The sequence below is a fragment of the Lissotriton vulgaris genome, chromosome 2_1 (assembly GCF_964263255.1).
Source record: "Lissotriton vulgaris chromosome 2_1, aLisVul1.2, whole genome shotgun sequence".
NCBI lineage: Eukaryota > Metazoa > Chordata > Amphibia > Caudata > Salamandridae > Lissotriton > Lissotriton vulgaris.
The window spans coordinates 17,629,163-17,651,583 of record NC_141687.1 but is presented as its reverse complement, the minus strand read 5'-3'; the positions used below and the strand labels follow the sequence as shown (position 1 = coordinate 17,651,583).

The following is a 22,421-nucleotide window of genomic DNA, read 5'->3' as shown; positions in this document are numbered from 1 at the left end:
CAAGACACTTTATGAATACTAATAGTCTAGGCCTGACATGTTAACATCTTGTCTTGTGCCAGATCTCGTACAAGTAGCTCTGGCCAGATTACAATGGTTTGAACTATGTGCACGTGAGTTTTGTGACTGTGAAATTGTGATAGGAAATAGAAGGCACTTGGCACTTTTTAGGCGACATATTTTTCTGTTTTGTATAAAAAATGTATAGTGATGATTATAAATGAATGTGATGAAATTATGATGAACTGTTGGATTTTACTTGATTTCGCTCGATGTTTACAAAAAACCCTGTAATGGTATTTTTTTTATATAAATGTTTTTCATTGCTCTCTGCTTTGCTCAATAAAAAAGTACAAAAAATAAATAAACAAAATAAAGTGTGTTTGGGTCTCACCCTCTAACAGAGTTTGCACTATCATTGTGTCATGTGTTTTTGTGCCTCACTCTCTACTCTAGGCTGCACTATCATTGTGTAAAGTGTGTTTGTCCTTAACTCTCCAATTTAGCCTGCACTATCATTGAGTAAAGTGTGTTTGGGTCTCACCCTCTAACAGAGCTTGCACTATCATTGTGTAAAGTGTGATTGGGCCTCACTCTCTATCCTAGCCTACACTATCATTGAGTAAAGTGCATTTGGCCTCACGCTTTAACAGAGCTTGCACTATCATTGTGTCATGTGTTTTTGTGCCTCACCCTGTATTCAAGCCTGCACTATCAAGACTGTGTAATGTGTGTTTGTGCCACACCCTCTAACAGACTTTGCACTATCATTGAGTAAAGTGCATTTGGCCTCACGCTTTAACAGAGCTTGCACTATCATTGTGTAAAGTGTGATTGGGCCTCACTCTCTATCCTAGCCTGCACTATCATTGAGTAAAGTGCATTTGTCTCTCACTCTCTAACAGAGCTTGCACTATCATCATTGTGTTAAGTATGTCGGTGCCTCACCCTTTCTCTAACCCGAGTGTCCTCCCCCCAGCTCTTCCACGAGGTCGCCTACATGGCCGACGACCGCCAGGACCTGCTGAACGCCATCAACGAGTTCCTGGACTGCAGCATCGTCATCCCGCCCTCCGAAGTGGAGGGGAAGGACCTGCTGAAGTCCATCGCCTCCTTCCAGAAGGATCTGCTGCGGAAGAGGAAGGAGCGCGAAACCCGCAGGTCCGTGAAGATGGGCATCCTCCCGGAGGCCAAAGGTAGGGCGAAGGGCAGGGCTGCTCATGAAGCGCCCACCGCACCTTGAATCGCTTCTAGGCGCTTCAGGAATAGCTGGTGCTCATAAAACCCTCTGCTTCCTTGTTAGGTGCTGCTTTAACACCTCATGCACTGGAGCCCCCTGCAGGTGGGGCCTCTTAAGCCGTTCACTACCCAAGGGTCACTGCACATTCTCTTGACATCCCTGACTATTTGATGCAAAAGTATTTTAAACTCTCCTGTGAGTAAAGCTAGTGGATAAACTCTGCACCTCGAGGTGTGCTTGGACCTGCAGAAGGAGTCTGGCTTGGTTGGAGGTCCTCAGAGAGACCCCCTGGCGTTACACCATAATGTACTATCGATGAGTGGGTCACAATCCGCCGTGATCGTGTTTCCTAAAAATGTAAAACTTTTCTAAGTTATAAATAGAGAACAAGGTAGTCGCGCAATAAATACACTCCACGCTGTTACTTTAAGCGTAAAAGGCCATTATATTAGGACAAGGTTGCAATCATTTAGACTTATTAACAGTACATCAATGCAAGAAATATAAGTTCCCATCCCATACCCACGCATTCTCTATTCTGCCTTTTCAAAACCATCTCACCTGTTTGACTCTTCCCCATTCACTCGATAACCTATTTCCTTTCCCCATTCTCACCTTCACTTGCCCTCCAAGCATCCTCTGTTGACTTTGCCTTCATTGCTCATTGCCTCCCATGCCCCGCTATCAGTCACCTGTGTACCGTTCTCCCCCCACCCGAGTGGTGGATCCGCTCGTATGTGACTCCCCACTCCTCCTAAGTACCGCCAACCAGGGATCCCCCGTAGGACGGTTACCCCCCTCCCCCCACTGTCCTGTGCACCTTTCGCATCCTGCCAGCCGACCCTACAGCCTCCTAGTGGACGACCATCCACCACCTCACTCTGTGTCCTGCAGCAAAGTATTCTTGGTACAAACGTGAATCGCGAAAAGGTGCCCATCCAAAGCGGGCCCAAGTGCCCCTCAGTCCTGTGCACCTAAGGGCTGCCCCACTCTGCAGCACCTGGTGAACGACCATCCACCTAAACATGCGAGTCAGGAACGTTCCCGGGACAAACACCGACAAGAAAGATGCTCTCAACGCGGTGATAGTCCATCACCCCACCTGTCCCTGCGTGCTGGTTAATCAAATAACATCCCATGGGGCCACTCTCTGCCGTAAACGCCGCCCCCCAATGCGGTGAACGATCATCCTCCATCTGGACCAATGCCCGTAAAAACCAGTAACATGACCGGGCCCAATCATTTGACTGAAAAAAGGTGCCTCTCGAGGTGAACGGCCATCCACCACCTGGCCTGCATCCCGTGGAACTGGTAACCCTGCAGGGCCAATCCCTGTCCACAAACAGACACCTCCCTCGCCGTGAACAACCAGTCACCACCTGGACCTGTGTCCCATATACATGCAACCTTTGTCGAGCCCAATCCTCGAACCAGAGACAATTGCCCCCCTCGCGGCGAACAACCATCCACCACTCGTACCTGTGCTCAGCTAAACAAGCAACCTTTCCGGACCAATCTATTGGTCACCCAAGGTGCCCCCCCCCCTTTCAAGGTGAATGACCATCCACCCCTTGTACATCCGTCCTTTGCGTCCCTTGATAAACAATAAGATTTTAGACCGCTCTTTGTCCATAAAAAGGTGCCTACCCAAGGCTGTGTAGCATGTAAGTTTGCTTCCCTTCTATATTTAATTGCATCGCATCTTTGAGGAATGTTGAACCTTAGAAGTTCCTGATGACACAGAAGTATTGTAGAGCGTGTGGTGAACTTCAGATGATCTTAGGATTGCAATGGGAACAAACTTTGGTCTTTGTTAAAAATCAAACTTCTGCATGTTAATCTTTCTTATCTTCTCTTATCTCAACCAGAATTTGTACAGCGCACGTACACCCGAGGGTTTCATGGCGCTAACCAACAGTGCTAAATCTTTAATTTGCCTCTTATATCTTTGTGCTTTGGATATTTACCTTTGGATCCCACCACACGCAGTGAACGACTATTCACCACCCGGGCCTGCATCCCGTACACAGAACGTTCTCAGGCCAAACTTCGTCCATGAGAGGCGCCCCCCGTGGACAACCATCCACCACCTGCCCTGTGTCCTAATGTAAGTGAGTAACTGTCCCCGACCATTCTTGGACCGTGACAGGTCCCCCCTTGAAAAAAGACCCCCCTCAATTTCACTTCAAACAGTCTCATCAACAGTGCACCATGGGCTGGATCCCCAACCCGTCCTCTACCAAGCACAAACCATGTGCGTGACCAGGATGCCCCATGCTCCGTTCACTTAAAACACATCCCCAGCCAAGCATCCCAGGATAACGCCAGACCTGACATATCCCAGTAAACTTCTGCCCCGCATGTATCCTCGGATCGGGGCAACCTCATATTCCCTACGACCCAATGTCAACCGTACTGGCAACAAACATCCCCCCACAAATTTCATTCGACTGGTTCCCCCATCATCTCTCACACCCTCGGCGTGCACGCCGCCACCACGACCATCAGCGCCAGGAGGCGCTTAAGAGGGATACAGGGCTCCGGTGGAGCGGGAGCCCTGTAGCAATCACTGCCCTGCCTTGCTCACCTGCATTGCCGCCACTGTTCCGTCCGCCTGGCGCAACTACATTGACCGGCAGCACCTGCGACGCGCAAGCCGCCACCGCCACCACCAGCACTAGGAGGCTCTTACGAGGGATACCGGGCTCCCGCGTCGCAAAGCCCAGGCTCTCCGAGAACGGTAGAGGCAGGCCCGGTTCTAGCGGGGGCCCTGAATCTCCTGTTATCCCCTTCTATCACACGCAGGAGTACAGTTTTTTCTATGTGTAGGCTACCTCCGGAAGCGACATATTGAACCCGCAGTGGCCCACCCAAATGCGCCCTTGGCCCACCCAAACAAAAACTCCTGGAGCCGGGCCTGGGTAGAGGACGGGCCGGGCCCCCCCTCTGAACCTTACACCCTAAGGTTAGTGTTCACAAGATTGTTTGTATAACCTGTGCTATCTTCCTCATCTGGCGTTTATGAAGTTTGGATTAGTTCTAGGTTGGGTTAAAGAAAAGGGGGTTGTCTACCAGAGAAGGAAATGGGAGGAATACAACCATGGGTGGGTCAGTGGTGGGGACACTGGACCTGTTTCTAATTAGAGCTACATCGGTATTGGAGCACGAAATTCAACTAACTGAGCGGCGTTTATCCCTGGACCCTATGCTATCTAAACGCTCCTCTTTGGGCGGGTTAACACGTGCAAGGTCACCCAAGCAACCTTTAGTCTCAGTTATTGATCTCCTTGCTTCTGCAGGAGGAGCTAACAAGCTATCGCAGGACCTAGTGAATCCAGTAAATACTTCCTTTTCTTTGGAATCTACAACAACGATCTCGCATATCGATCCTGCAAATAAAGAGCCTGCTAGGAGTGCATTTCCCCGAGCTTTAACGAGGTCTGGTTGTAGTTCCTCGACACAAGCGGCGGTTCAATCGCGAGAATCGGCAACAAAGAGAAAGCGGGGTGGAGGTCCCGAGAGAAATAAAAATGCTAAAATTCAAAAATCTATAAGGGCCGGAACAACGGAAACTTCAGAAGTGTTAACAATACCTGAAAATTGCTCATCGTCTCCATTGGAGGGTATGACTATTCCAACTACGGGTGTTGCCCATATGTCCCAAATTGGAGTGGACTTTTGGGCTAGAATGGAAGCTGTACTTACTAAATCATTCCTACCTCTCCTGGAAAGACTCTCTTCATTAGAGGAAAGACTTTTGCACTTTGAATCTTTGTCTGCACCTAAACACGCTAACAACAATAACCCAACGAGGGGTGACATTGGCCTTTTTGAAACAACAGCAAATGTATTGTGTATTCCTTCTACCCCCTCTAGCTCATCTTTTCCACTTTCGTCTGATTTACCTTTACCTTCTTGTAGTAGGAATGTTGAGGCTCCTACTATTGTGAACTCTGGGAGAGTGTCACACGGGGGGGCGGTAGAAATTACTGAGAATATGAACTTAGTGATACCGATTGTGGGGTGGGGTGGTTTTGTGCCCGAACCCCCGAGAAAAGATAAAACTCATGCCCCCCACAGGAGTACTCTGAGTCATGGTGTAATAAAGCCAAGCCTGCAGAGTATAGATTTACCACCTGCATTAATCCCATATGTTGTAGTACTAGCCGGGGTCCCTGCGTTGGATTATGGTAAAGAGGAGTCGTACCCTGACCTAAAAAATAAATGTACCCATTGGTTAAATACTAACAGGCCACTCCCACCGCAGGTATACAGTGAAATTTTGTTTGCCCGTAGAGTCAACTGGGTGGGGCAAAGGAAGAAACATAGTGCGGGCGATCGTATCTTGATCAATTTTAGGGACAGGCGGGCAGCAGAACACATATGTCATTGGCACCTGACACGGCCATCAACCCAGATACAGTCCCTCCCCTTAACCTATATCTATTCTGCCATTCCCTTTTAATCATCTTTAGAGGGAGGGGCAGGTCATGGGAAAATTGGGAAAGAAGGGACTCAAGAGTGCAGGCAGGAAGTGTATTCAACGGGCGTTGCACATATGACACCAATATACCAGTTGTCTTCCCTGTTAGTAATAGATTTAGTGTCCTAGATCAGGTAGATTGACTAACCACCAGTAGCCATTATCTTTTTCCTATGGCCCAATGGCTAGGCTCACATTTTGTTGGCGAGGGAGTTGTGGCCCCTGATCAGACGTTGATGCAAAGCAGGGTATCGGTGAGTGAAGAACCCTCTAATGGATCGACTGATAAAGTCTGTATACGGCCCAGCAGGGTGAGGAATAAGACTAATGCGATTCAGTGTGGGGCATCCACTTCCTTATCCCAAGGCAGCCGTAGAAGTTCAAAGGCAACAGGAAGTTGCGGTTCCAGATTATCCTGTGAAGTTGGGCAATGATTTGGTATCAATAGAGAATTTTAATGGGATAGTTGCTATTCACCTTGAGACCAGTGCTGAGACCAGTGTCGGCCATGATGAGGAAGCTTTTTGCCAGACTCAGAGCCAGAGGGACCGCACCCAGTCGGGCTGAGTTGCATGGATGACGGCCCACCCTGTGGTATTCCACCAACGACGACACAGGTAGAGGGAGCCCCGGATGTACCACTACTAGCAGGCCAGATGGTCCCCCCTGAAGAACTGGCCACGGTAGATGGCAATTCTGGTGGACTCTTTCCTGATGATTTGTTAGCTCCAAATGATAGGGGCAAAGTGGTACAGCAGACAGCCAGAGTACTGGGCGATAATATTAGAATCCTGTCCTGGAACTTGGCCGGAATGAAGAACAAACTACCCTGTCCAGACTGGGGATGCTTTGTAGACAATTACGATGTCTGCCTGTTCCAGAAGACCTGGGTCCGGGTGGAATACCAGAGAGCAGGTTTTGCTTCTTTTAATATCTTGGCACACACCTCGGCGCTAAAGCTGAGCAGATTTTATCCAATACTGATGATGTGCAATGTGTCCTTTAAACACTTGCCACAAAGGTACACATAGCCCTACTTAATGTTTACTCTAGACCAGTAAAGAATGGGCAAGAATCGGGTGCTATAGAGGAACGGGGACACTTTATACCAGCCCTGGATCCAGCAGCTGTATTGATAGTGGGAGGCGACTTCAATTGCCAGTTCGAGCCTCTTGTTGACCCAACTTCAGATGGGCCTACTCGATCCACGGATTCCACCAGTTAAAGCCTGGTCGCTGCTGGTCTTGCAACTAAACTCCTTTACCCTGACACTGTCACTGAGGGCATGCAATGGGAGGACCAAATCGGATAGACCGGGCCACCTTACGTTCAATAGAGCGGGCCAGAACTCGCTGCTTGATTATATCCTGGTTGAGACTAGAACTTGGGACAGGGTCCTCGGCTTCCAGGTCCATAAGAGGCTAGACAGCGATCACAATGCACTAGTTATGACTATGAAAGCAGGGAGTCTGGGCCTATCTAACTCCCTACCAGCGATTAACAGGGAGCAAAATACATTAACACTCTCAAACAACACGTGGAGATTAGGGTGGTGTCATATTCAGGAATCTCAATTTAAACTGGCCAATAAATATAACCAGGCTCTACCACTATTAATTGAAATGGGGGAGGTAGGAGGAGCTGACCTCCAATTAGGAGAACAGGACAGGCCCCTAAAAATTCATGAGCAACTAATAACAAAACTCCTCGACGCATTTTACCCGGTGGGAAAGCCGAGGGCAAAGTATGATTATAAGCACCACTGGTTCAATGCAAGTTGCCGCAAAGCCAAACCGGACCTGTTAAAATCAGGGCGGGCAAAGGACAGGTCAGCAACTAAGCAGTGTAGGGCAAAGTATAAGTTGACTACTGAAACAGAAAAGAAAAACTGTGAAGCAGAAAAGTGGGATGAACTTAGGACTGCCCTCAATGATAAAGATTTGAGGACATTTTGGGCAATAGTAAGTTCGGGGGGAAGGGAAGGGCGACCCGCCCTAGAACCGAACATAGCATCTGCAGTTTGGGAAGCACACTTTGGGGCATTATATGATGGTTTCATCGCAGTGGGTAATCCTGCCGTCTCCAGAAAGCCCTCCCATGAGAATCGATTGGAGGGTGCTTGGGAGATAACATTAGGTGAAGTAGAACGTGCTATTGATAAAGTGCAACCCAATAAAGCACCTGGTCTAGATAAGTTACCTGGGGATCTCTATCGGACGGAACCGAAAATGTGGGCCCCATATCTGTGTGCCCTTTTTAATGCCATCTTAAAGGGGATGGATCCCCCGGATACCTGGCCTGGGGCAGAGATAGTCCCCATCTACATAAAGAAGGTTGCCCTCTCCTGCCCTCAAACTACAGGCCTATCAGCCTAATAGATACTTCCCAGAAACTTATGGGACGGGTCATCTTGGATAGAATTCAGGGCTGGATAGAGGAGATGGAGATACTAAGTCCATATCAGGCAGGCTTCAGGTCGAGTACGTCAACCGTTGACCAGATATTTAGACTTCAGGTGCTTTACTGGAAGACAGTGAGTATAGAGGATGGCAGCCTCTATCTCATTTTTGTCGACCTGAAGTCTGCCTTCAACGTAGTTCCCAGGGAAAAACTATGGGTAATGAATGCATGAATGAAGGAATGAATGAACAAATTAAACTTATAACAGGAATACAAAGGGACAGCCAGATCTGCAGTGGTGTCTGGAAGAGTATCAGGTTTTACAAGTCCCCCTGAAATGCGGGGACCCCCTGTCTCTGCATAGACGAGTTGCTTCCTGGAGAAGTGTGGCTCAATGGTTAGAGCGATTCAGAAAAGGGGGTGGTGATGAACAGAGTGTCTGAATTAAGCAGACCACTCTTACCCAGTCCAAAGATCAGGGCTTGATCCATCACCGTTATTTATCTCACTGCACCATCCCAGCTCAGAACCTGGCTATATGCAAATCAGTCTGTCCCAGACCCAGTGCATCATGGGAACAGGGCAGACTAAACTACCAAGCCAATTCTTCACCAGAAAGGAGACAAGCTACCGGGGACCGGTTTCTGGCATTTCAGCCGTCTTCGGCCCGGCTTGCTTGAATCCTGATGGTGCAGTGAGAAAGGGACTCATGTCTGAGTATACCCTGCCACACCTATAGTGGCCAAAAACGATTCAGAAAAGGGGGTGGTGATGAACAGAGTGTCTGAATTAAGCAGACCACTCTTACCCAGTCCAAAGATCAGGGCTTGATCCATCACCGATATTTATCTCACTGCACCATCCCAGCTCAGAACCTGGCTATATGCAAATCAGTCTGTCCCTGGCCCAGTGCATCATGGGAACAGGGCAGACTAAACTACCAAGCCAATTCTTCACCAGAAAGTTGACAAGCTACCGGGGACCGGTTTCTGGCATTTCAGCCGTCTTCGGCCCGGCTTTCTTGAATCCTGATGGTGCAGTGAGAAAGGGACTCATGTCTGAGTATACCCTGCCACACCTATAGTGGCCAAAAACGATTCAGAAAAGGGGGTGGTGATGAACAGAGTGTCTGAATTAAGCAGACCACTCTTACCCAGTCCAAAGATCAGGGCTTGATCCATCACCGTTATTTATCTCACTGCACCATCCCAGCTCAGAACCTGGCTATATGCAAATCAGTCTGTCCCTGGCCCAGTGCATCATGGGAACAGGGCAGACTAAACTACCAAGCCAATTCTTCACCAGAAAGGAGACAAGCTACCGGGGACCGGTTTCTGGCATTTCAGCCGTCTTTGGCCCGGCTTGCTTGAATCCTGATGGTGCAGTGAGAAAGGGACTCATGTCTGAGTATACCCTGCCACACCTATAGTGGCCAAAAACGATTCAGAAAAGGGGGAGGTGATGAACAGAGTGTCTGAATTAAGCAGACCACTCTTACCCAGTCAAAGATCAGGGCTTGATCCATCACCGTTATTTATCTCACTGCACCATCCCAGCTCAGAACCTGGCTATATGCAAATCAGTCTGTCCCTGGCCCAGTGCATCATGGGAACAGGGCAGACTAAACTACCAAGCCAATTCTTCACCAGAAAGGAGACAAGCTACCGGGGACCGGTTTCTGGCATTTCAGCCGTCTTCGGCCCGGCTTGCTTGAATCCTGATGGTGCAGTGAGAAAGGGACTCATGTCTGAGTATACCCTGCCACACCTATAGTGGCCAAAAACGATTCAGAAAAGGGGGTGGTGATGAACAGAGTGTCTGAATTAAGCAGACCACTCTTACCCAGTCCAAAGGTCAGGGCTTGATCCATCACCGTTATTTATCTCACTGCACCATCCCAGCTCAGAACCTGGCTATATGCAAATCAGTCTGTCCCTGGCCCAGTGCATCATGGGAACAGGGCAGACTAAACTACCAAGCCAATTCTTCACCAGAAAGGAGACAAGCTACCGGGGACCGGTTTCTGGCATTTCAGCCGTCTTCGGCCCGGCTTGCTTGAATCCTGATAGTGCAGTGAGAAAGGGACTCATGTCTGAGTAGTTTGGTCTGCCCTGTTCCAATGATGCACTGGGCCAGTGTCAGACTAATTTGCATATAGCCAAGTTCTGAGCTGGGATGGTGCAGTGAGCTAAAAAACGGTGATGGATCAAGCCCTGATCTTTGGACTGGGTAAGAGTGGTCTGCTTAATTCAGACACTCTGTTCATCACCACCCCCTTTTCTGAATCAATGGTTAGAGCGGCAGACCCTGATGCAGAGGTCTAGCCCGGGACTAGGGTTCAATTCCCTGCCTCGGTGGGTCTTGGGCTCAAAATTCTACAGACCTGATAATTCTCGCCTCGGTGCCTATTCCGATCATAGAGTCCCACTCTGCAACTCTGGGCAATAGCTTGCTTAATCTCCACAATGGCCCCCACAACGCTAAGGATGCCTGGCCTTCACCCTGGGGATGCCCAGGAGTGGACGCCTCACAGGGAAAGCCAGGACGGGTTCCACAGCGGTATTCGTACAAGCACCTTGAGACCCTTGCGGGCGAGTAGTGCGCTATACAAGTATCAATTTACATTTACATTTACATTACATCAAATGATGATATTTACACTTTCTGGGTATATTCTTACCTCTCTAGTTGTCACGATTCGCTCCCTATGTTTTCGTGTCCACCACCAGGGGGCTGAACTGTGGGACTCTCCAGTGTTCTAATATGCTTCCTGACACTCCCCTGAATGCATATCTTGACTTCCAGCCATTTGGACACTATTTGGGAATTGACATCCATTCCCAATCCTTGCTGGGTTTTGTGAAAGCCAGCCTACTTAGACTTAAAGCCAGCCTACTCATGCCTGAAACTCCATTACCCAGAATTCCCTGCTCACTGCTTTGTCTCCACCCCTGCAGGCCAAGGATGGGTGGAGGAATTCAGCTCACCTGTGGCTGGCTGCTGCTAGCCTGCTCACACCAGCTGCATGTGATTACTGTGAGCTCTTTTAAGCCCCAGCATCCTTCAGGCCAAGGTTGGTCATTGTAGCTGTTTACCGGTGAGACCAATCCTTGGTTCCAAAGTTCCCTGAGCTTTTGCTTTTCTTGTTTCCAGTGTTACCTGAGCTTTAATTATGCCTTGTCCTTGACCTGCTGCTGCTGTTTTCCCTGTTCCTGAATTAGCACTGCCTGCAGTGCTATCATGACCCCATAGCCTTAGTATGCCTTGTTCCTAAACTGCAGCAGTTTCCCTTCTCCTGAATTAGCACTGCCTTCAGTGCTACCTTGTTTCCTGAGTTCCTGTTCCTATTCTTTGTTCCTGGGCTTCAGCTATTTCTTGTTCCTGATTTGCACTGCTTGCAGTGCTCTCTTGACTCCTTGTTTCCTGAGCTGTAGCTATGTCCTGTTTCGGTGAACCAGTATTGCCTGCAGTGCTGCTGTCGTGATCTCAAGTAGGTTACCACTAACCTGTTCAGCCGGGTACAACGGGAGCGATGAATGTTGCTAATTCTCCCTATCCTCTAGCGATGTCACAACCTGTGAGCATATAGATAAACTGTACAAAGTGTAACAACACCAGGGAAGGGGAAAAAAGGGACAAAGGAAACAATAAAGTTGCAGCAGCTCAAATAATCTGATAGGTGCCTTCGGATACGTGTATGAAGAAGGAACCTCACTGGTATCAGACTGGAGTTCCTGTAGTGAGAGAGAGAGAGGAAGTCACACACACATACACGGAACCATTAGCAAGATCAATATCCTATGTGTGTAAAGTAACTTACAATATTAAGCTGCCACGTGCTCTCCATAGAAAACACAAAAAAGAGAAAAATAAATCATAAAAAAAAGACTCTATTCCTTCAAGTAGCAGCACTTTGCGATTTCCTGAAGTATGTGCCACTCATTAACACCTTGGCTGCTAGGCGTTTTCCCCCTCCTGTGCTGGGAATTACCATTTTGCTGTTTCCATGACGAGCTCAGCTCGTCATCAGCACACGACATCCGTGGGTGATGACGAGCTGAGCTCGTCATCAGCATCGAAAGGGTTAATTCATAGAGCATAAATAGTCACTAAAATCCTCTGATACTGGCATCCAGGTTGGCTAAACATAGACCATATTATTTTCATTACACGTTAGCACCTTACTGCAGTCCTGTGCTATCGTATGTTGAGTTTATAAGAAAATGCCAGAATTATATATTACTCCTCCTGTCACTCGGTTGTATTATAGTCATACAGCTGATTCAGAAGTGACTGAGAAAACAACAATGTCCAAGAAGGATTAAGCGTGATACAGGGTTAACCGTCAACGTTGATTTCACCCTTCAATAACTACTCGAAGTTCTTTGCTTCACTCGAGTTTTCTGAAATAATAGAGCAGCTGCTCTTTCACGATGTTCTAAAACTGGGTTGCGCCACAGGCGCCTTACCTACTAATGGAGATTGCAATAACGAGTTTCTCAGCTGGTACTGATTAGCCGTGCCGCGCTCCTTCCCGATCTCAGCGCGTTCAATGCGCGATCGGGGAAAGCGCCGCACGGACCCACACAGACGGCAATGAGCGAATCCGGCATTGCAAGCAACAGGGAAACAGTAAAAACGGGTTGGAAATCATCGCGGCGGCTTCACTGGACTTGCGATGATTCCGGCTGAAACTGACTCTGTGGTTCAGGTGACAAGCACCGGACAAAGGAAGAGGAGGAGTATTAGAAGGAAAGTAGTAAACAGAGAGAAAGGACATCGCCCCTAAGCATTCTGGGCGATGTAGTTCAACTTTCATTCCCAGATATTCCTCCCTTGCGTAACATCCGCGAGAGAAATGTGACAGCTGCCTTGACTCCTGAGCCTTAGCTCACTTCTTGTTCCTGCTCCAGCACTGCCTTCTATGCTACTTTGTTTTCTTGATTCCTTAACCTGCACTATTCTAGTATAACCTTGTAGCCTCCCCTTCTGTTTATCCGTTTCCAGTCCCTGCCTTGCTTCCCATTTCCTTGGTTCCAGTTTAGTCTGCTGCCTTTCTATTCTGCTGTCTTACTTCTGTTACCTTGTATGTTTGTTACCTGCTGTCTGCCAAGTGTGCCCTGTCATTTCCTTCCTTTCCTGTTAAGCACTCCTCCTTGCTAGCTCCTTGTCTATTGTGCTTGTGTTTAGTTCTACCTCTTTGCTGTTACTGCCTTGTGCGTTCCTGTTTGATCGCCAGGATCCGTGGGCTCAACTGACTACCTAGGTGGTGTTTCTTGTTCACTGTGAGTTTTGTCTTTGAGTTACATTTATAACATCACCATAGGTATAAGCTCCACAGGCCCTGCCTTTGCATGCATATCGTACAAGTGGGTATTTGCAGTCAGTATCTGTAACAGCAATTGCGGGTAAGAAACTTACTGAGCTTCAGTCTTACCATGTGGAGCTCCTGAGTGCTTTACCCCACACCCCCTTTATTGTTAATGTTGTATTATATATATGTCTTGCACGTCCGTCCTGGGTGTATTTAGTCTGAATGCTAAATTGCCCTGTGAGTGCCCTTCCTTTCTGAGTCTTACCCATCTTGTTCACTTGTACAGGCTTCCCCTTTGGGTCCCTTTTTCTCCTCTGTCTCCCTGTATGATCCTGGGCAGCTCTGTACTCCTCCTTTCTGTGTACGTCTTCTACCCAGTTCCCAGTCCTTGTCCAAGTCCCTGACTGTGTTCCCCACATAGTCCCGGACAGTCCCTGACACAAGTTGACTAATTACAGTGTTAGATTTGGGGGTCTCTAGTTGGCACAGGTAGGTACTTGTGACAAGTAGTGACCCTCTCCTCTAGTCAGGACAAGGGGATTACACACCTAAAATAACCCCTTCTCACCCTCTAGGTTGCGTGGCACGAGCAGTCAAGGCTTATTGCAGAGGCGTTGTAAGTTAAGCAGTTGTGACCACATACAGTAACCCAGTGACAACACTACAAATGGACACCACACAGGTTTTATATAAAAAAGTGGACTTTATATAGAGTTACCACAAGACCATAAACAACAAAAATACATACTATAATTACTGTAAGATGGTACATTAAGCTTAGTTCAGTTCAGTTCTTGATGCAACACTCTGCATCAATGTACCTTAACTTGCGTTGCGCTTCCACGACAAGCAATGTCGCAGCGATGATAAGCATAAAGAACAGGACAACCTGACCAAGGTTAAGCACAACCAAAAAAAAAGTGTTTATCAAAAATGTAATTGTGGCGCTGCACACACCAGGTGCCTGTTGTCCTAAGGCACAAGTCCGAACACTAGACAATAAACAAAAGGTAGGAGGCGCACTCAAAAGGATCAAGGAGGCAATGTTATTATTCCAAAAGTTCTCTTCTTTATTTCTGTAATTATACCAGATAAAACAGCCAACGCGTTTCGTTACAGTATGTAACTTCGTCAGGGCATGTATTCAAACACGGCCCATAAGGAACCAGTGTATAGAAGATCATACAGGTAGAATTTCAAATCCAAAATGCCATATGCAGATTTATGTTGATGATCTCATATAGCTATAGCTCCAAGTAGCGAGTGAGTTCAAAGGACCCCGAGGTCTTGTATAACACCTTCTAACTGTGAAAAACAACGAAATCCGGTAGCGGCATCAGCGTCCCTGCATGATAACGGGGATAACTCACTCGCTACTTGGAGCTATATCTATATGAGATCATCAACATAGACAAACAGCACTTACAAACCGATACTGATGCCACATCGCATGCTATCCTTCAGTGGACTAGGATTATTCTTAAGTATGTCTCGTTGTTAATCTGCATATGGCATTTTGGATTTGAAATCCTACCTGTATGATCTTCTATACACTGGTTCCTTATGGGCCGTGTTTGAATACATGCCCTGACGAAGTTACATACTGTAACGAAACGCGTTGGCTGTTTTAATTGGTATAGTTACCAAAATAAATAAGAGAACTTTTGGAAAAATAACATTGCCTCCTTGATCCTTTTGAGTTCGCCTCCTACCTTTTGTTTATTGTCTAATGTCGCAACGATGGGAAATGCGGCAAAGTTCAGATACAAAGAAATAAAGACGTGAAGACCTTCCATTTGCGGCACGCTTCTCGGGGATGCGAGAAGTCCTCGGTTCGATGCGTGGACTGCAGCGGCGACACCCTTACGCTGCGACGGCAACAGCTTCAGCGGCGACGCTCTTCTCCACGATGCGTGAAGCTTCAGCTCAATGCAACAACTACAGCGGTGGCATCCAAGATGAAACGGCACCAGCTCCGACGGCGGCGCGCTTCTCGGGGATGCGAGGTGCTCTTGGTCAATGCGGCAGTTCCAGCGGCGACACCTTCCTTCAGAGTTGCGAAGGCAGGCACAGCGGCGGCGACACGCTCCGACCTCGTTGCGAGATTCTTCTCCTGATGCGGTGCAGTGCGACAGCTCCAGCGGCGACACCCTCCTTCTTCAGAGTTGCGACGGCAGCAGCAGCAACGGCGACACGCTTCCTATTCGTTGTGGCACGCTTCTCTCCGATGCGGTGCAGTGCAACAGTTCCAGCGGCAACACCCACCTTTCTCCGGAGTTGCGATGGCAGGCCCAGCTCCTTGCGACATGCTTCTTCTCGTTGAGTCGCGCTTCCAGCTCCTTGCGACACGCAGTTCCTCAGAAGGCCAAAACAGCAGCAGGCACTTCCTAAAGAACTCTGGGGAGCTGGGGGGAGAAGTCTGTTCTCCTGAGACTTCAGCAGGAGGCAAGCTCTTATCCAAGCCCTTGGAGATCCTTTACAAGTTGAAAGCAAAGTTACAAAGTTCCTTTCTCCTTCGTTTGGCAGTAAGACTACCACTGCATGCCAATCCCCCAAGCAGCACTTTAGCTTGGGAATAGTCTCTCCTCAGTTTCTTCAGGTTCCTCTCCTCAGTAAAGGTTTCTTCTTGTAGTCCAAAAGTGATCTAATTTCTTTTGTTGTTGTTGTTGTATAGCTTTATTTCGAAATATTTCATTTCATAAAAGCATTACAGTAAAAATCAAAGTGAGCATAAAAACAGTTATACATCAAAACTGACAAAATCTCGGAAAGGGTACTAAAAATATACGACCTAGTAGATAACAACCTTTCTAAAAACATTTATGCAAGTATAAAATTATCAATTTCTGATAGGAATAGTGGTGAAGGGACACATACAAAAAGCAGTCAGGCCACTGGAATGTAGATTGGTATCCTTACTGGAGGATCTTTCTCCTCGCGGTTCTTATCCTCCAAGCCCACCCCAGAAATTTTGCCAGGCCACAAGCAAACAGTGGATGAGGGTCTGATCTTAACAACTGTAAGGCCTCCAAATGTGACCGAGTGCCCAGCCTCGCGCAGAGCGGTTTCAACCATCTGCGACGGGGAGCAGCATAGGCTGGGCATTCGAACAACAGATGGGGAATAGATTCATCCCTAGTTGTACAGAAAGGGCAAGTTTCCACGGTTTGCCATGGTGGTTTCCATTTAGCTGTCCTTGTGCCTAAGGGCAAAACCCCGGCCCTAAATTTGAAATACAACGCCCTATCTGATGGATTCAAAATCACATCAAGGTAGGGTTCTCTGAAGGGGCGGGATTTGGTAGCCAAAAACTCCTCAGCTGATCTGCACAGATTCGGTTGGGTCACTCTCTCGTTATCCACCCACAACCAGAATATTTTCTTTAAGAGCTGTTTGGGTGGCGAAGATCTACTGGCCCACGCATCATCCAGGCCTAAGTCACAAAGGAGGCGCTTTACACCAAGGAGCCAACCGATCTTATGCCAGCCCGGGGTTGAAAGAAGTTCACTTAGTGCATCCGCATAGCTTGAAAGTTCAGGGACATTCCATATACGGGCCCACAGAAGGAGGGGACGTAGCTTGGCCTGATCGGCTATGGATCGTGTTCCTGTATCGAGTAGAAGGGGTAAAGTGGGAGAGCTATGGGGGAGCCGCATTAAATCTTTGTGGAACTTATTCTCCAGATGGGATAGAGTATCAGATTTCTGGGTGCCCCACAATTCAGCCCCATATAATGCCGCACTCACAGCCTTTGCCTTGTAGATGTCGAGTATCACCCCGATTGGCTTAAGGGGTGAGGCGCGATGCTCTTTTAGGAGAGCGCCCGTAACCCTCCTGTATGTCAAGATGGATTTTTGATGATGCGCCTTCCAAGACATGGTATCACAAAGTCTGATTCCTAAATAATCGAATTCCCTGACCCTTTCTAAAGGTACTGCGTCTATAGATGGCGGGTAGACTGTCTTCCTGGGGGGATTCAGCACAAGGAACTTGGTTTTATTGATGTTAATAGCCAAGCCCCTTGCGTCACAGAAGCCCTGGAACCTCGTTAACAAAGTTTGGAGGCCCTTCGGGGATTTCGAGATCAACAGGGTGTCGTCTGCGAACAGGAGCGTTGGTATCTTTCTGCCCGCCAGGGAGGGAGCATCTGCTGATAGTTGGAGAAGGTGCTCTACCACTCCGTTTAGATATAGAGAAAACAGAGTGGGAGCTAGCACACACCCCTGGCGGACGCCCCTGTCAACAGGAATCCGGGATGTTTTTTGGCCCTGCTGACCCCATCTAATTTGGGCAAAATTGCTTTCGTGGAATTTGATAGTTAGGGCTAACAAATACGCGGGCATGCCCATACCCTCAAGTACAGCCCACAGTTGGTTGCGTGGAACAAGGTCAAAGGCAGTCCGTAAATCGATAAAAGCGAGATACAGACTGCCCTTGCCCAGTTTGACCACTTTCCAATAAAGCATTAGGAAACGGAATGTCTGCTCAATCGTGCCGGCTCCAGATCTGAAGCCGGCCTGAAAGTCAGACAAAACCTTCATTTCCTCGGCCCACTGCAAGATCCTACCCAAAACAACCTTCCCTGCTGCCTTCTGGGTGGAATCAAGCAGACTTATGGGTCGGTAGTTGGCCGGATCGTCCCTGCAGCCCTTTTTAAAAATGGGGACAACTTCCGCACCCCTCCAAGAATCCGGGAAACCGCCACCCACCATTGCCTCATTCAGGAGTTTAGCAATGTATAGGCTCCAAACCTCTACGTTGCTACGAAGCAAGTCACCGGGAACTCCATCTGAGCCTGCCGCCTTGTTGGGGACGATGCACTTGATTGCTATCTCCACCTCCCTAGCTGAAAAAGTGGGGCCAGGATGAGAGCTATCAGCTGACACTATATAACTAGTACTCCCACTTGGACCCAATACCCCCAAGGAGTTAGAGTAGAGTTTAGAAAAGTGGGCCAACCAAACCTCCCCTGTGATATTACATGTAAGCAGGGAGTCAACAGGCCTGTCCCTACCTCTAATCAGAGCCCAGAAGGCCCTTGAGTCCTTTCTAGAGCCAGCCTCCATTAAATCACTCCAGAAGTTAGTTTCGTGAGTGACCTTTGCCGCAACTTGAGTCTTCTTGTAGTTTTTTCTAGCTAGTGAAATCAAAGCCGGGTCTTTGGCACTGACCGCCACGATTAGCTCACTTTTTGCTTGGCGGCAAGCGTGGGTGTACCATTGATCTCTACCCCTAGTCTCGTTTCTCCACTTGGACCCCCCCCTCCCCTGAGGAACCAGAAAAAGATTGCTAAGCGATACAATAGTCTCCACAAATGGCACGAGGATAGGAGTGTCAGAGTCCTGCGTGCCAGCGATACACTTAGCTTCCATCATTAAGGACTGTACTTGGGCCATTCTTGTAACATCAGAAGCAACCTTAGCCCACTTCAGTCGCCTCCCGCAATTAGATGGAACAACTTCGTGGGATGATTTCCAGGTTGGCCGGGATAATGCTGTGGCCCCTAGATCCCACGGGAGAGCAAGCGAGAGGATCAAAGGATTGTGGTCGCTATCCGTGGATTGTTGGACAACCATATCAAGGACATATTCCCACAGGTTGTAGTTTAGCAGCACGTAGTCGATTCTGGAGGTGTGTCCAGTCCTGTTAAATGTGTGTGCACCCCCAGTATCAGACTTGCAACGGCCATTGGTGGCTCTGAGGGCGTTTTCCAAGCAAAGTGCGTTAATATCAATGGCATTCTGTGTCCATTTCTTGATGGGGTCGAGAGCAAGCAAGGGAATGCCTCTCTTGGCATCGTCCTCCCATGTGTCCAAAATGTCATCACTGGCCAGAGGCTCGAAACAACAATTAAAATCCCCGGCCAGGATAGTGAAGGAGTCAATGTTGCAGCCAGTTAGCTCCTCTTCAACTCCAGTTAAAGACAGGGGGCTCGAGTTCCCCGCCCTGGCCCCCCTTAAGTATAGATTGAAAAGCTCTAGGGTCTTGCCCCCCGGGCATTGAATAGTGAGTCTCAAAAGATCTGGGGATGGTGAATTTATGTGTTTTACTGTAAGCCCCAGCGATACACTAACCCAGATGAGAAGGCCGCCAGAAGGACGGCCTTTACTGCCTTTGGACCTGGAGGCCGGCACAGAGTAGGTGGTAAAGCCGACCCTGTGCACGGGCTCCAGGCACCAAGTTTCTTGTAAAAGGCAGATCCCAAAAGGCTCCATAAAGGAGATCCAATCAGGATTGTCAAAATTCCGGGCAAGCCCTGCCACATTCCAGCTTAAGATTTTAAGCTGGGGAACACCTGTCAAGGTCTTACCAGACTGTGGCTCAGAAACTGGAGAGATGACATGGATATCATCGACCCTGGGAGATTGGAGAGAAGCTGCAGGTGGCGAGACATCGGGGGCAATCAGGTTTAAGGCTAGGGTAGAAGTAGGAGGACAAACAGCTGAGGAAGGGTGCACCAGATCCTGTGTAAGGGGGGCCTGGATTAAGGACCGGGTAGGAGGGGAAGTACTAATCACACCCACGGTAGCCGCCAAGGATGATCTCCCCGTCTCCAATACGAGACCATTGGGGTTGCTTAGTAGTGCTGTTGCTGGAAGCGTTAGGAGTCAATCGACATCCTCCAGGCTGCCAAACCTATCTGAGGTTACATCTCCAGGCCAACCACTGTTTGGGTTAAACGCAGTGGGGAAGTATCCCCAACTAGGCTGTTGGGGGGCTGTAGGCCAAGAACCCCCCTGCGGACATACAGCACGGGGGGGATAGAAGAATGACAAAGGCCTCGGGGCAATAGAGGAACCCCAATCTTGGTTCCCAGGAGACCAGATGTGCCTGGCCGTATACACATCATCAAAAGTTACGACTATACAGTCACCGGGGGTCGATTTCCTCGTGGTGCCCACCCATGGAACTCTTCGTGTCGTTAGGACTCTACTCCTCCTACCATTGGGGATAGGTCTATAAGTGTTAAGCCAATGCATAACTTTATTGCGTAGGGAATGCTGGTCTTCGTATTGGCCATTCTCCAATTCCGGGACACCCGTCAAAACCACCATATAATCATTTGCTTCAGGAGGAAGGTCGATATAACCTCCTCGAAAATTGCTCCTGGTATGAGGACCCCTAGCAGAATGAGTAGGGGGTTTATTCCGGGGGGCCTGGGCGGGACGGGAACTAGAGCTAGCTGGGTTCTGAACTCTCAGTGCGGCTGGTGTGGTGTTGTTCCGGGGGGCCTGGGTAGGGCGGGAGCTAGAGCTAGTTGAGTTCTGGGCTCTAGGTGCAGCTAATGTAGTGCCAATAAGCGATTGTGGTGCTGGAGCATTTAGGGTGTTAGCCCTGGCCTGGGGGGGCAGGTTTGCAGGAATGAGACTCTTGGTGCGGGGTTTGGGGATAGGATGGGTAGGACAGGGCAGAGTGGGATTAAGGGGCAAACCAGGGATAGCTGTAGGAGGTGGGGTAGGAGCCTGTGTAACCATATTACTATCGATCAAACCCTGGCGTTCAAGGCCTCTCAGGCCAAGAGTGGCCAAGGCGATAATGCTTTTCTCCATCTCAAGGAGATTGTTCTCTATACGAGAAAGCCTTAAATCCAGGGGAGATAGGAGATTTTTTAGAGACTCCCAAACCACTCCTATAAATTCCCTCTCCCTCCCTTCTTGATTAGTCCAACCCGGGTCTGATCTCTCAGGTGGTGGGGTGCCTCCAGAAACTAGAGGGACTTGCCCCACGATATTTTCACCACAAGGAACCAATGGGGAGAGGAAAGACATAGCCGGACTGGCATCAGCTATTGTGTTATCACTGGTGGGCAGATTGGCACCCTGCATTGGCAGTTTTTTACGGGGGGAAGTTGGACTGGGAGAACGTTTTCTCTTATTGGAATTCACCGGAATGTTATCGAGACCGCCATATGAGGTGGAGGCCAGAGATATATCAAGTGATTGTGGGGAAGAAATAGGGGGAACAAGAGGGCTATCCTCAACAATGAGCGGGCCGTCAGGCAGAGCAGGTAGACCTAGAAGTGGAGGGGGAGTGGGCAGAACAGGCATATCGTGGACATCAACCACCGCTATAACACCCTCCCGCATGCAAATGCGATTAGGGGAAATAGCAGTAGCTATGTGACCGAGAGAGGATTTCTTATGGGAGGCAAAATCGAGTGACAGCTTCCTGGCCGCTTCCAAGTCAAGGGACACTCTAGTTTGCAGTTTAACGATGGGAGCAGGGTCCCAATATTTATACCCTAAAATCCTTTGTTCTCTGAGGGGAGAGGGGAGAGGGGCCTTTGCCCAGTCCAAACCAGTTCTGAAGCACTCTGTTTACCAGACCTCTTCTTTCCTTTCACAATGCAGAGCAGAAACATCAGACGCCCCACAGGAGGTGGAGCCAGCATTGTGGAAGGCAAGTACAGTCCTGGAGCACTTTGTTTACAGGACTCCTTCTCTTCTTTCAGTGTGTAGGGCAGAGACATCAGCCGCTCCCCAGGGGGTAGAGCCAGCATTGTGGAAGGCAGACACAGCCCTATTCAAGGTTCAGGTGCAACTCCTCACTCCCATCTAGATGCAGATCTCTCTATTCACCACTGGGTGACTCAGCCTGTCTCCTGGAATTCCCCAGCCCTGTCACTCACAGAAACCAGACATAGGAATACACAAACTAGCAGATGCAGGTTTGAATGGTTGGACAAGCAAATACCTACTTTCTAAAAGTGGTATTTGCAAACACAGAATATTAAAATAAACTTTACTAAAATATGTATTTTATTATTCTGAGTTCAGGCATACTAAACTTGAATTTCTACAATGTTCTCTGAGCCTGTTAGTATTATAAAATGTAACAATTCTAACAGCCGATTCTGGCCTATGAAGAACAGGTAGCCTTGCAATAGTGAAAAACGAAAATGGCTGTAATTCACAATTAGGACATGCCACACACATCAGGGATTGTCCTACCTTATACTTAGAATGCACCCTGCCCTTGGGCCT

The 22,421-nt window shown here is 48.5% G+C and overlaps 1 protein-coding gene across 1 annotated transcript in view; it reads left to right on the top strand.

Annotated features, from left to right (window-relative positions):
- The window catches only part of SLC4A3 (solute carrier family 4 member 3), a 475,170-nt gene that overhangs the window by 347,489 nt on the left and 105,260 nt on the right, over nt 1-22,421 (top strand). Inside the window, exon 13 of the mRNA XM_086958435.1 lies at nt 980-1,196. Within this exon, the coding sequence (XP_086814561.1) occupies nt 980-1,196 (217 nt within the window). The remainder of the gene's footprint in view (nt 1-979; nt 1,197-22,421) is intronic.